This window comes from Lagopus leucura, unplaced genomic scaffold (genome assembly GCF_019238085.1).
Source record: "Lagopus leucura isolate 7727_CA_CO unplaced genomic scaffold, USGS_WTPT01 Super-Scaffold_100001, whole genome shotgun sequence".
Lineage (NCBI taxonomy): Eukaryota > Metazoa > Chordata > Aves > Galliformes > Phasianidae > Lagopus > Lagopus leucura.
The window spans coordinates 64335220-64348590 of NW_024962262.1; the positions used below are offsets into that span (position 1 = coordinate 64335220).

General features: G+C 37.7%; 1 protein-coding gene across 18 annotated transcripts in view; it reads right to left on the reverse strand.

The window, feature by feature from the left end:
• Positions 1-13371, reverse strand: part of DMD (dystrophin) — a 986794-nt gene that overhangs the window by 22295 nt on the left and 951128 nt on the right. For 15 of the 18 annotated variants that reach the window (XM_042866635.1, XM_042866633.1, XM_042866638.1 and 12 more), the window contains 3 exons: positions 9550-9615; positions 8460-8525; positions 5369-5527 (listed from right to left, as the gene is read on the reverse strand). In XM_042866635.1, coding sequence (XP_042722569.1) covers positions 5369-5527; positions 8460-8525; positions 9550-9615 — 291 coding nt within the window. The remainder of the gene's footprint in view (positions 1-5368; positions 5528-8459; positions 8526-9549; positions 9616-13371) is intronic. The other 3 variants (XM_042866641.1, XM_042866639.1, XM_042866637.1) reach the window with 1 other exon arrangement.

Genomic DNA, 13371 nt, shown 5'->3' on the forward strand with positions numbered 1-13371 from the left:
GGGAAAATATATTATACTTCAGTAAGAGAAAGAGACAAAGAAAAAAAAATGGATTTAATTAACAACGCTTGCACCTCTTTCAAGCATTCATGAAGAAAAATAACAGGGGAAGTATGCAATGTAACCTTGATTTATGCAATTGGAAAGAAATGGGTAGTAAAGAGCTCATGAGTTATTAATCACATCTATCAATGGCAGGATTAATTGCCTGGTGAGAGAAATCCTAGTGGACCCCATTTGCTGAGTATTCCTCTCAGAGGCAATTGAAAATTTCTGAATTCAGGTTATTCTTCATCTGCCAACAGAAAATTAGTGGTTTGAAGAAATGGACAAAGCGGGTGAATGAACTGCCTACCGCTATTCCTCATTAGAGTGCCACTGCTTACTTATGATGCTTCACATTCCAAAGATCTAGTTCCACTTTTTCAGTGCCAGAATAAATATCAAAAGGAGCCACAGCATATTTAGAAATACATCACTTTCTGGCTACTGGCAACTATACAGAAATAACTTTGTCGAGGCCAGTCAGGTTTGGAGGATCACTACAGCTGCTTTAAAATGGCAGCTTTGAGATTTGGCATGTCATTGCTTCTCCAGTGGCTCACAGCCCATTGCGCGTCCAGTGCAAGTCAGAAAAGTAAAGGAAAGGCAAATAGCTCAACCTGGAGACATTCTTGTTACAGTACATCTAAGAGCTGGGAAATTAATGAGAGAACAGCAAAAAAGTCTCCCTTTTACAGGAGTGTGTTGGAGTGATTGAGTCAATGAAACTATTAGGAAACATTGATCTTTTAAATCACTAAAAGAACACAGAAGTAGTTTAATTATTTGCAAAAAGTTTTGAGATTGTCTTGTAGCAAAATCATGCAGTCCTTATAATGCTAGTATGGTACATTCACATAATCTATGTCATATACTGCCAGAGATGGACACATAATGTCCCATCTTGCTTGCTATGGAAATATATTCACTCTTAAATTTCAGAATGTACTTTTGGGCATTTTTATAAGGGTTTGTGGTTTTATTTTATATAGCAATATTGTCCTCAACAGCAAGATTACTTTATGTCTACTGGATACACCAAGATCTTATCACAATATTCAGCGTGATGTAAAACTAAGCATGAGTCTGAAGGCCTAATGCTCAAGTAAAACAGTTTCGCCAATTGAAACTATTCTCCAAATGTTCAGATTTTAGCAAATATAAATTATTTAACAGTCAAGTTTTAGGTATGAATTATTTACAGCAGTCATATTGTAACTACAAAAGCACCAAGATCTCAAAATTCTACTAGATAAATAATTAATATCTAACAAGAGGTCCTTGGAATTGAAAAAAATAAACCACCACCAAACAAAATAAAAGAATTCAGAAGTGTGTCACAGCTACATTAGTTTATAATTTGGATAATACATTTCAGAAGAATTCAAAATAGGCAGCAGAACTTTTAAAACTGTCCAAAACCAAACCTCAAATTTTCAATTTCAAAGAGCCTTTGTCAAATCAAGATGGAAATGTCTGGAGACCAGGAATTGCAACTGAAAACCAAATGGAAGTCAGAATTTTATAAAAAGCTCAAACAAGATGAGGAAAAATGAAAACAAGAAGCAAAACGGAGAAGGGCTTTTTTAAAGGTAGGAAAGTGTGGAGAGCGGAAGAAAAAGCAGAATGATAATGAAGTGTTTTGAATATCTTAGTGCTGCTTCTTTTTGGTACTTAATGCAACTTTCCCAATAGCTGCTGAGAAGTGAACGCATATGCTGACTGTAACTACAGAATAATAAAAGACACAGCAGGGAGAGCTAAATCCTCATTGTCAAAATCTATCACAAGTGCATGCAACAAAATTTCTGCCAATATGGGCATGAAAAGATGACTATTTATGTAGCACTGCTTGCCTTCTAGCCATGTACCTTCCCAGGAGCAAGTATCACATTTAGTTCAAAACCAGGAAGGAAAGGCAGTCCAGTGACAAGACCTGAGGTATTCACAACAAAAATGAAACAGTCTAGTCACCTTAAGGCGGGACAGAGGACCAAGAAATCACAACATGATTTGCAACACGTTCAGCCCTGTTTCCAGCAACAGATTCACCAAGTCTTCATGCTGCGGTAATAAACAATGTTTACCTGGAGATTATTGTTAGAAGTAACATGAAGAACATGCTTTAATGCACCAGAAGCAGGGTGATACAAGGAATATGATCACAGTTTGTTGACTACCTTTCTAAGAGCCAAAAAGTTTTGAACTGATTCATAGGAGAAATACTAGAAAAAACAGATCTTAAGGGACCAAACCATTTTTAAAGACAGGTAAGCAAATGAATGGCTCCTGAGTGATCCTGTCTGAATGGTTTATTTTTGTGGCAGGAATCAGTTTCCTGTATAAAATCATTCACCTTGGTGTGACAATCTATCAGGACAAAAAGCAACAACCTCTTCTCTTTTACGCTTCTGCCTCGTTATTTTAAGTAAAACTTATTTATAGAAGTTTGCAAAGACGTCTGCAGAGACAAAAGTCATGATTTTGTCATGATCAATGAAAATTGCAACAGTGAGATTTCCACATTGCCCCGAAGAAGCAGACCTCTTCGTCCCTGTTGCTTTTAGACCCGACTCATCCATAAAAGCAGAACCTACTTGTGGCAGCATCCAGCTAGGAACTAAGCCTCTAATAGCAGAAATATGCAAACTACAGACTATAGTCCTACTTATACTTTGTGGCTCTTGTTGGATTGCCAAACCTCAGAACAGGTATTTTTGCAGTACAGTTCTCCTCTGTTATCTCTGAATGTATTAATCCTCATCAGTAATTATTATATTAAATAAGGTTAATACTAAAATTTAAGGCACACTCTCAAAAGGAATTTTTTTACAACTTTCAGTTATGTAACTCAAGGTAACATTAATGTTCACATTCCCATTTTTTAATCTAAAACTAGGCTTTTTGAAGAGCCATCCTGCTTTCCAAGTGAGCAATGTGTTTTAAATGCAGACAGAAGAGCATTCTGATTTTTGTTCTTTTTCCATGAATCACTTCCTGGTGCAGTTTGAAACAGCAATGTCCCTGAAAACTAAGCTATCTTATTATTTCTATTTTATCAATTACCTAATACTTCTAAACTACACAAGTCCTGAAAATGGGAAGTATAGTGGCTTATTTTAAAACACTGATTCTCCTCCAAATTAGAAAGCACTTGGGTTTATGTATAGTGTATTAGCCTGGAGTTTGCTTCCAACAAAACCTGACTGCCGTTTGTTGAAGAAGGGCTTTATTTACTACAGTTTTCTGTCCCAAGTTTTCCTCATCCTTGATGAGGATCCTGTACATTCTCCCAAATCCTCCTGAAAAATGTAAGTTCTTGACTGTTCCTCTTTATTTCTCAGTCTCCTGTTTATTAACTTTGCAGAACACTTAAGTAACAGATGGAAAGAAGCTTCAAACAATGCCTTCTCCTCAGCTTTAATGACATCTGGACAAGCTGAATTTGACTTCATTGCAGCTACTAATGGACAGAGTAAGGGAAGTCAGCATTTTCAAGAAGAGGTGGGGCTCAGACAGGGGTCTGTCAGACATCATGTCAGCTTTTTTTCAGGCAGAATAGAACATTTCTCCAAGTCTTTTCACTGCTACTGATTTCTCACAGAAAACAGCTAGACTTAGCAATTTGATCTAAAGCTTGACGTGGCCTGAAGATTTTGTAGTTTGATTCAGAGAGGGTGCAACACTGCTGGAAACAGAAGGGCATGAGAAAATAATGGTGGATTAGAAGTAACCTCTACAGCAAATTTCAACTTTAATGAAAAAAACCTGTGTGAAACAAACTACTAGTTATATTAATTACTTCTGCCCCTGGAGATTTATTGAGAAAGACCTACTTGAAAGTAAAAACTGGTATTTATGGACAAGAGGCTCTTCTCTTTTTTCCTGGCTGAAGCGTATTATACAGAAATACAGAACTAATGTTCAGGGGACTAGCTGATGCAAGTCAGAAGGAAGCACAAGGCAGATTTACATCTTCCTCCTACTCTAGGTGACTGATAGCTTATTTCAGGTTTCTAAATGCCAAAATCAACTCAAGTTGTTCTGCAAGTCCAGGCTATGCTCTCTGTGAACAAGTCCCAGCCACAGTCTTATAGAGATGATGGGGTGATGGAGGCACTATAATTGATTACTAGCATCAAAAGGAGACTTCTGCATGGAGAAAAGATCTATAGCACTGCCAACTCTTGCAGTTATTTCCTTGACATTCCTAAGGTAAATGATTACTGCATTACACCCTCAACATAAACAAGAGTATCTAGCTCTTGCAGAAACAAGAAAAAGGAGCATGAAAATGCCATCCTATATGGTATCCTATACCGTAAAAGCTGAAGACAAAAGAAGGCAAACAAAATGTGCTTTCTGTAGATCTAATAATTTTTATGTTACATTTTGATTTTAGAAGTTCTTGGTTGCAACTATTAATCTATCAATATATCAAGATCTACCAGTTTTTTATGCTGATGGCATATGGCTCCAGTGTACCACAGAATTGGGACTGCAGTGTTGTGATGTTGCAAGAAATCATTTGGGGTTGTTTTGGGATTTTTTTTTATTAATGAAGGCAACTTCAATTAAACTTCAAATTAGAAGTAGCGTTAAATGATATATGGTACTGAAAAGCTGAAGAAATGGCAAAATATAAAACCAAAGAAATAGAAAGAAAAATGGATCCACATTTTAGTTACTGTGAAAACACTCATTTTCTCTGAAGTAAATGCAACTTTATAACTTATTTTATCCCTAAAAATGCTACAGGGTGAATTCTATCTAGATGAATAGCAGTTATTGCACAGATTATTTATTTCAAATGAATTGAAGTCTTCTCAGAACTTCACATATCCTTTCTTAGAAATGCAAGTCTTTCCATGAACCTCCCTCTGTCTTCTCCAAAGTAGAGTGCAGAAACCAGCACACCCGTTGTTCAATTAGCAGCAAAGTCTGGTACGAAGCTCATTATTATCGCGGAAGTAAAGGAAACAGTGGAACAGAAGGAAATGCTATGAAACACAGCTAGCAGAGCTCGTTGGAGGTGACACCATAATCACAAGGATATTAAGTGACCCATACATTTGTTTGCAGCTCATCATTTTGAAGGTTCAGTGCTGACTCACCACTGCACTGAACATAGGAATGAGTTAATAATTACACTCTTTCAGCCTCATCATCTCACTTACAGAGGGAAAACCATGAATAGCTTAGGTAGACTTAATAGAATGACTTTAATTTAAAAGACATTCTAACTGCAGGATTTTATTAGCTTTCCCTCTTCCCATTCGTATCTTTAGTGTGCAGACGATCACTGCTGCAGCTGACTGTAACCCACCGATTTTCTTCTTCCAGATCTGCAAGAATTCTCTCCAGTTCACCTCTTTCTTCGCTCTCCAGAGAAATCAAGATCTGGGCAGGGCTTCGGGGCTGGCTCAGGGGGGATTCCTGGTTCAGACTTTGGCAGTAGTGCTGGATTAACAAGTGTTCATCATCGCTGGAAAACAAAGGAGGATAAACCAGGCAGTTCTTAGACAGGAATTCACTGAACTCTTTGTAAAAAGCAGAGCAATATACCTCAAAACAAAATCCACTCAAATGTTCAACTTAGTCTACACCAATTTTCCCCTTCTGTAGAACTGACCTCTCTTTCCCTCTGCTTCTCACATATTTAAAGCATAGTTTGGCTGACAATCACAGCTTTCCTCTTTTGCCTAAGTGAGATTTGAAATCTGCTCGAGAAAAAATCTTATCCTGCCTGATCTATGTTCCACAAAGGTTATTGAAGAAAAGGAGAGGCATCTATTTTATATCAACTCATTTAATAAAGGCTTCCAAATACTTAGCTATTTTACCCTATAAACTTGTAAATGGAGTGAAATAAAAGAAATACTGACATAATAAAACAAAATTATGCCATTTCTCATTGAGGAGTTGCTTTTTTTTTTTTTTTTTTTTTTTCTTTTGGAATTACAAGTGATATACACTTTTACAAGTGATATACACTTTCAGAATATAAATATATTCTATTTAATATAAGTGAACAACTGCTTTATTTTATTGCCCCTGAAACTATCGGGCAATTGAAACAGAGAGTCTCTGGGAGAAAAAAGCAAACTGAGTTCTGAAGACCTTAACTATCTCAAAAAATTAAATGGATGTATTTTTCAGGCTCTAAGGAATGGCATTCAGGCCCTAGGCTATGCAGCTAACACCAGCAGTAACCAGCAGTAGCAGAAGCCATGACAGATAGCAACACCTCCAGCCAATCACGGAAAAAAACTACAGAGCTATTGTGAATCTTGCTTTTATGGTAATACTTACAACAAAGTATTTCAGTCTAGCTTTATTTTTTTTCTTGTTACCTTTGTAATTTAGAATTTCACTGACATTTGGAATAGCTGTTATGGCTCAAAATTCAGAATATTTCTTGTTGCATTTTATTACTGAAAATGTTAATGATGCCATTTTATAGACTGCAGGAGTGTTAAAGCAGTGCAGAGAACATTGCTATTAGTTCATAAATGAGAAATACTAAATTTTTCACAGGCATAATTTCTTGTTTTTAAACAAAATTTTAAAGGCTTGTCTATTTCTGAATTTGTAAGCAGCTTAAGCAAAATAACAGTGAAAAATGTTGCAGCATAATGCCATTTCCCAAGACACTGTCCTGTGTGATCTTTAACCTGTGTGCGTTTATGTATATAACTATGGTGGCAACACACACTGAAATATTTTGTACCTGTATATACAGGCATTTTCTCTTTTTCCCCCCAACCACATGTCCATATTTATGGCGTTCTAACTGCAATTTTAAGCCAAACACCATGAGAACATCAGCAAAGAACATCTACAGGGCATCAAACAAAACTCAGCCACACTTCTGAATTTACAGTGAGCTTTAATTTTACTGCAATTTAAATCTGGCTCTTATTTCTTCTAAAACACAGGATATTTATTCTAACTTTTACAGTACGAACAAGTAATGAAGAGGCTGGATAATCAGTGGTTATGTTATTAACTTAATCACATTAATACAGCTTTTATTAGCTAAAGAAGGAACTCATCAGTGAGACGAAGCTGTAATTAAAACAATACAGCTTATGTATGATTTTCTGACTACAGGCACTGAAATATTTTAATGACAATAACAGGAAAATATGTAATAATATGATGGCAACAATTCAAAAGTGACATTCAGTTTGGGAAACAAAGTTCTCATTAACTGGTTGAAACTACCCTGACACTGTGTAGGTGTTAGTTTTCACGTGTCAGTTTAACTTCCTGCTCTGGGAACCAACACTGTAAAACCCATGTACAGACAACGTATTTGGCTGTACACACAATCTCCTTTCAAAGTTAGTTGGCAGCAATCCTACCAAGCCAAAAGAGAAAGCATTTCAAAACACAGAAACAAGCTTTTTTATTACTATCTGTGAACACTTCACTGGCTCACAAACATCCTTACAAGTGATTTGGACTCTGAATTTATGAATGAAAATTGGCAGTACAACGCTTTAAAGGAACTCTTACTTATTAAGAAGATTCTGTCTGAATTTTCAGAGAAATCCTCAAGCTGGGGGAAGCATGAGATTAGTGTAGAAAAACAGATTTTTAAAAAAATATTTGAATGATTTGGAATTTGTGGCATGACTTCTACACAGTCAATTAACTAAGACCTAATTTTCAAGCACCACAGTGACTTCTGTACTTCTCTCCTGTGTTCAATCATACTACTCACAGTTCGTTTTCTGGTTCTATGCCACTTCATTCAGAGAGCAAATGAAATCAAGAAAACCATGACAAATCACGTTTGTAAACCACAAAAAGGTCTCAGTATGATGTCACACTGAACCATTCTTTAAAAGTTTCAGACTACGTTCCTTTAATTTTATATGTCTTTACATTTAAATTAGTAAACCAAGTGCTTGTTAATGATACGTCTAACTGAAAGGTTACTACTTCTAATATATTATGGTGAGGATGATTCCCTCATGGCTTACACCTGTAATATATTTCTGCTATTTACAGGTCAAATTTTTCTGCGCAGCCTCAACAGACTTTTGATTTACATTCTGCCCTTTCAGTAATTTAACACCATTAACTGCAGTTCAGATAAAAGGGATAACTTTTTAGTTTTTTCCTTAGAACACATTAGATGATGTACAATTTTTTTCCAAGTAATTTGGGAAGTATTTACTGAATATTTTTTTGAGAAAAATCAGTTATTTTATTTCGGAAGCATTAATCATCTGTTGCATAAATTCAGTATTAAAGCCATAAATCCGGACACTACTATACAAACTGAAAGAACAAGAGTTCATCATGAAATGGAACTGGGTGTGGTGCAGAGTACTGCAGAGTTTCATTACTAGTTATTAACCTTCACAAGAAAATTCATGTCAAAAATACTAAAATGACCTACTTACATGCTCTCATTAGGTGAAATACTGTCATTTAGGTAAGAACCATTGGTGTTCTCCATTTCTGCTAGCCTGTGGAAAAACAAACAGACTCATTAAAATAAATTATATTTCCCATAAACCTTGTTTGCTTTAACATTCCTGAAAGAGTTAAAGAGTGCGATGTTTTTGATGACTTATAGAATTTGAAACCCAGAGGAATTTATACTCTCTGTTGATTATCAAAAGGTTTTGCAATTAGCTATCATGAATAATTGCTTTTTCATTACAATGGCCTGGCTAAATTCACTTTTCATCTCTTCAGATTTTCAACTCTTTATCTGAGATTTTATTCAACTCATGACTAATTAATTCCACAGGAACAGAAAGGCCTTAAAGTGCCAGGGGACTACACAAATTGTTCCATACCTGGCAACGCCATCATCAGAACTGAAATGATTAGTCATTTCTCGTTGGTTTTCAACAGCTAGTCCCTCCTAAACATACTGCATAAATCCAAGAATTATCATATTATCAAATGATTTTGGGGGACAGAATGAGGAGGTTGCAATAACATTCGTTATCTCAAACCTTGCAAATTTGCTTCCTCAGTGGAGAAGCATGTTATTTTTCCTATCTGTGCAATTAACCCACTTTGTCGTTGTTAAGAGCTGTATGAAAGTGGAGAAGAGAACTGAAGCAGTGATATACCAATGATTTTTATCCTCCAAACCAAGGAAAGATCCTGTTTGTGGTAATCCATGTGGTGAATTACTTAACATTAAAATGGCAGTTGAGATTGCTGTAAAGTTTGGAGACTTCTGCTCTTCTGAATTGTATGATTACACCAGAGTAATTAAAGCCTGTGCAAACTGAGGGCGCAGCTTAACAAAGACCCCCCCCAGGGCCGTTTCTAAGCACACACACGCGCTGGCATGCAAGTTAGTGGGAGGCTGGTTAGTAGCAAAAATGAGTTATACCCTGCATCCCAGAGCCTGGAGAAGAAATCCCCAGACTCTACGTTTCTGTAAGACCCACTCAGGCAGCACGCAGCCTTTGGAATTTTTTAAATGATTGTTTAGAGAAAGATCTGCCTAACGTCCAGCTGGTCTCATACCTGCTAGCATAATGTTCAATGCGTGAATGAGTATCATCGTGTGAAAGCTGAGGGGACGAGGCAGGCCTATAAGGCAGAAAACACTGATTAATCACAAACAATACCCCCTTAAAAGTAAAAAGACACTTAGCTCCGTCTATGCCCTCACACCTCTATGCCTTACGCTTACACTGCGTTTGGCAAACAGCATGTTGTAACTGCGACCACGCACGGCGGGCACCTCCTCAAGCAGGCACGCCATGTTTTGTGGTACCGCACACAGCACTTTCACCCTTTGGCAATCCATCTGTTGCAGACTTCTCCTCACACAAACCCCCAAAAAATCATTTTCCAGAGGATGTGCAGATGAGCCCTTGCTCCCATTTTGCCCTTACACCTGCCTTCTCCTCCATGTGAAATTGCGCCTGGCCTGCTCTGAAGGCAGTGCTGTCAGTTGTCGCTGGGAGCCCTTCCTCTGCCTCCCCGCTGCCCACGCCACATCCCTAACACAGTGGAGGCACGTTCCACCTAGAAAAGCCTGCAAGAGCTACTCCATCAGCAGCCAGAAACATTAAATGGCTGAAACGAGCATTTAATAACAGACTGCTGAAAGTGATGAGTTTCGTCCAGTCTCGATCCTGGAGAACATCTTGGTCAGGACAATGTCACCTCAGCACTTCAGGAACAGATGTGCTTGCAGGAAGCACTCTGACTGACATGTGGGATTTTGCCTATCTGCATGTAGCAGGAGGTACACAAACAACAAAACATGATGCAGCTTTCCAGATATTACAGTAACCCCTTATTTTAGCTGAATCTGAATTTCCATCTCTTGCAACTCCTTTTAGAACTCCTGATCAATGAAGTGTCTTCCCTTCATGTTAAGTTGCTGGACAGTGTGGGTTGGGCTGGTTCTGCTCAACTGGCAGTACTCTACATCTCAAGTGCAGACAAAATCTGTTTTGTATTTACCGGTTATAAACCAGAACTAATAATCTCATGGTGCTTAATGGTTCTGTGCTAGGAGCTTGATCATCCTGCAGTAAAAGTGCTAAGAGATTATTATACTTCACTGGTCATTTTCCAGTTTCATAAACAGTCTGCAAAAGGCTTTAGAAATATTAGGACCTTTCAGAATTAATAGAATGATATGCACCATACAAAACCGCCAATGCCTCAAAGAAGGGCAAGGTTTTTCTCTTTAAGACATTAGAGGCCAAGCATTGTGAATCTCATTTTATCTGAAATGAGCTTTGGCCTCCAAATGTAATTTTTCCCACTACACATTCAAATAACAGTTCAGCATTTCTTGGTACAGCAGAGACTCATGCAGATGGACAACCACCTGCCTGCAACTTTGCATAGTATTCTCAAGAACATGTGGATCACCAAGCTAAAATATTAACTGTTTTCTGACAAACTGATGCGATCTTCATTTTTTGTCTGACAGGCAATACATATCCAGCTGACCTAAGCTGGTACTAACGATGAAAGAAGAGGTTTTGTTTTCCGTGCGTGCACAAATGCTGCTGCTAGTACTGTTCGTGGATTAGGAAACTTGTATTAGAAGGAACTTCAGTTTTGAACTGCATCATTCTCTGGTCCCTTTTACTACATGACTCCACAATTTTGTACCAGTAAAGGAAGATGGCAGCACTCGGCTGGGACCAACTGGGCAGTGGAGGAACAGAAGTGATGTGTCTGTCTTTTGGCAGTAGTACAAGGTAAAATCTTTGCTTGACTGCGTAACTGCATACTTGCTGCTTCAAAACTAAGCTTTACATTCAGAAGTGAACAAAGTGTGCAATATGCATTTTTCTTAAAGACAGCCCAGTGTAACGTGTTGGAGTTTTCTATGCCTCTCTGCAAACTTTGTAGGCATGGGATAAGTCTACATTTCCAAGTTTGCCTCCACTTCAGAACACACTGCAATGGAAATCTACCCCACTCAGATTTTAAAAAGTTTGCTTATTAAAGCAAACCTGCTGAGAAGCCCTGCAGTTTTCATGTTAAGTTTAGCAGCTCAGAGGGACACTGTTTCCATTACCTGAGCTGGCCTGTGAATAGCTGATAGCTGTGCTGCACTGAAGGCTATTGCAGACGCACTTTTAGATGACCATCTGTGCAAGCGCTCACTGGCCATACCTTCTGAACACATGTAATCAGCTCATGTAATCAGTCTGAACATTCAGTGAGAAGGTCGAGAAACACAGCCAATATTTAACCAAGATAGTCATTCCTTTTACAAGGGCTCCACAGCTGTATTTCTCAAGCTGGTGTCTGCAGCAATAGACTGAGGAATTCCATTCACGTCAAGTGGTAATCGAGCGGTAAACACCCCGTCCTGCAATTCCCTGCACTTGTGGAAATGTGGCCGACAGGAGGAGGGCATTTTTTGTGCTATCCAGCACTGCAGTTAATGGCTCTTGAAAGTGCAGAATCAAGTAAATTGTTTTTGTGCCACTAACAGTCCCCAATCCAAGTAAAAAGACATAAATTCTCATGAAAAGCTCTAAGCTGCCCCTTTAATGCTGGGCAAGCAGAATACATATGGGATAATAAGTGACCTTAATCACTTACTTGTATGAACACGCATAGATATGCATGTGCATGCTTATAAACAAATTCAGATATCATAACATATGTTGATGCCAGAATAGCATATAGATATATATGCTATATAATAGATATAGCGCTTTTGAATTTTGGTCAGGTTATGCTTTTCTGCAGCGCTCTGAAGACAACCAAAAAACTGGTATGAGAATACCAAAAAAAGGCAATGAAAACCAGAGTAGGATGTCTGCCTGCCAAAGCTGCAATGAGCCCTGTAACTGAAAAAATAGCTTTAAAGCTGGCTAGTTCAGTAACTTATGCTGTGACCCCAGTGGTCTAGCACTAAAGAAAGAACCAAAGCTAGCAGAACAAACAGCAACTCTTTCCAGCCTTTTTTTTTTTTTTTTTTTTTTAATTTCCTGGTTTCTTGTCAGACCAGAAAAAAGGACTGTTTTCAGGAAGACATCTGAGTTGATCTGATAAAAGTTGCTAGGTCTCTCTCCATCCAAATCATGTCTCTACGTACTTCCCAAGCTTTCTTAAATATTACATGCACATTAAGGTCCCTGTAGTAATCAACAGTAAATCTCAGGTGTGATGTTATCACAGCGTAGGCATACGTGAAGTTATTACTGTAAGTGAACTAGTGGCAGTGTGCCTTACAAATAAGCACGTTATGGCAGCTTAATTTCATGTTATGTCAGACACAGCAATGGCATTCCACACTATCCAAGCATTCTTTAAGTGGTTACTTCTACCTTTTCAATTGTTCCAAAGGGTAAGGAACCTACAGACAGAGTTTTATACACAGTATGCTGCAATCACCCCATATGCATTTATAAATGCAAATGCACCCTTAAAGTTCAAAGCCACACTATTTCAGTCTCAATTCAGCCCTCTGGCAGTTTTGTGGGTGGATCCTTAACCATATGTGGTTTGCAGAAATATACATTTCTTGCTTACACAAAATAAAATTCCTAGAGGATGAGCACTGCATTTGACTTCCCAATGGTCTGTGCTCCAAATGAAAACTATACATCAATATTCCAATGTATTCATTTCACTCTTGTTTATTCTACCAAAAATTCAATGAAGGTGCAAGCCATATACATTTCACCATATGGAAATATATAAAATTCTATTTATTAGTCTCATTATCAATATGTGAATTAAAAATAAACCTTATTTAACATTGTTCTGAAATCATCCATGTAACACTAGTAGCAGCAAATGCCACAACGGTAAAGATATATCTTCAGTTTACGAGAAGGGTGTTACTACAACAGTAAG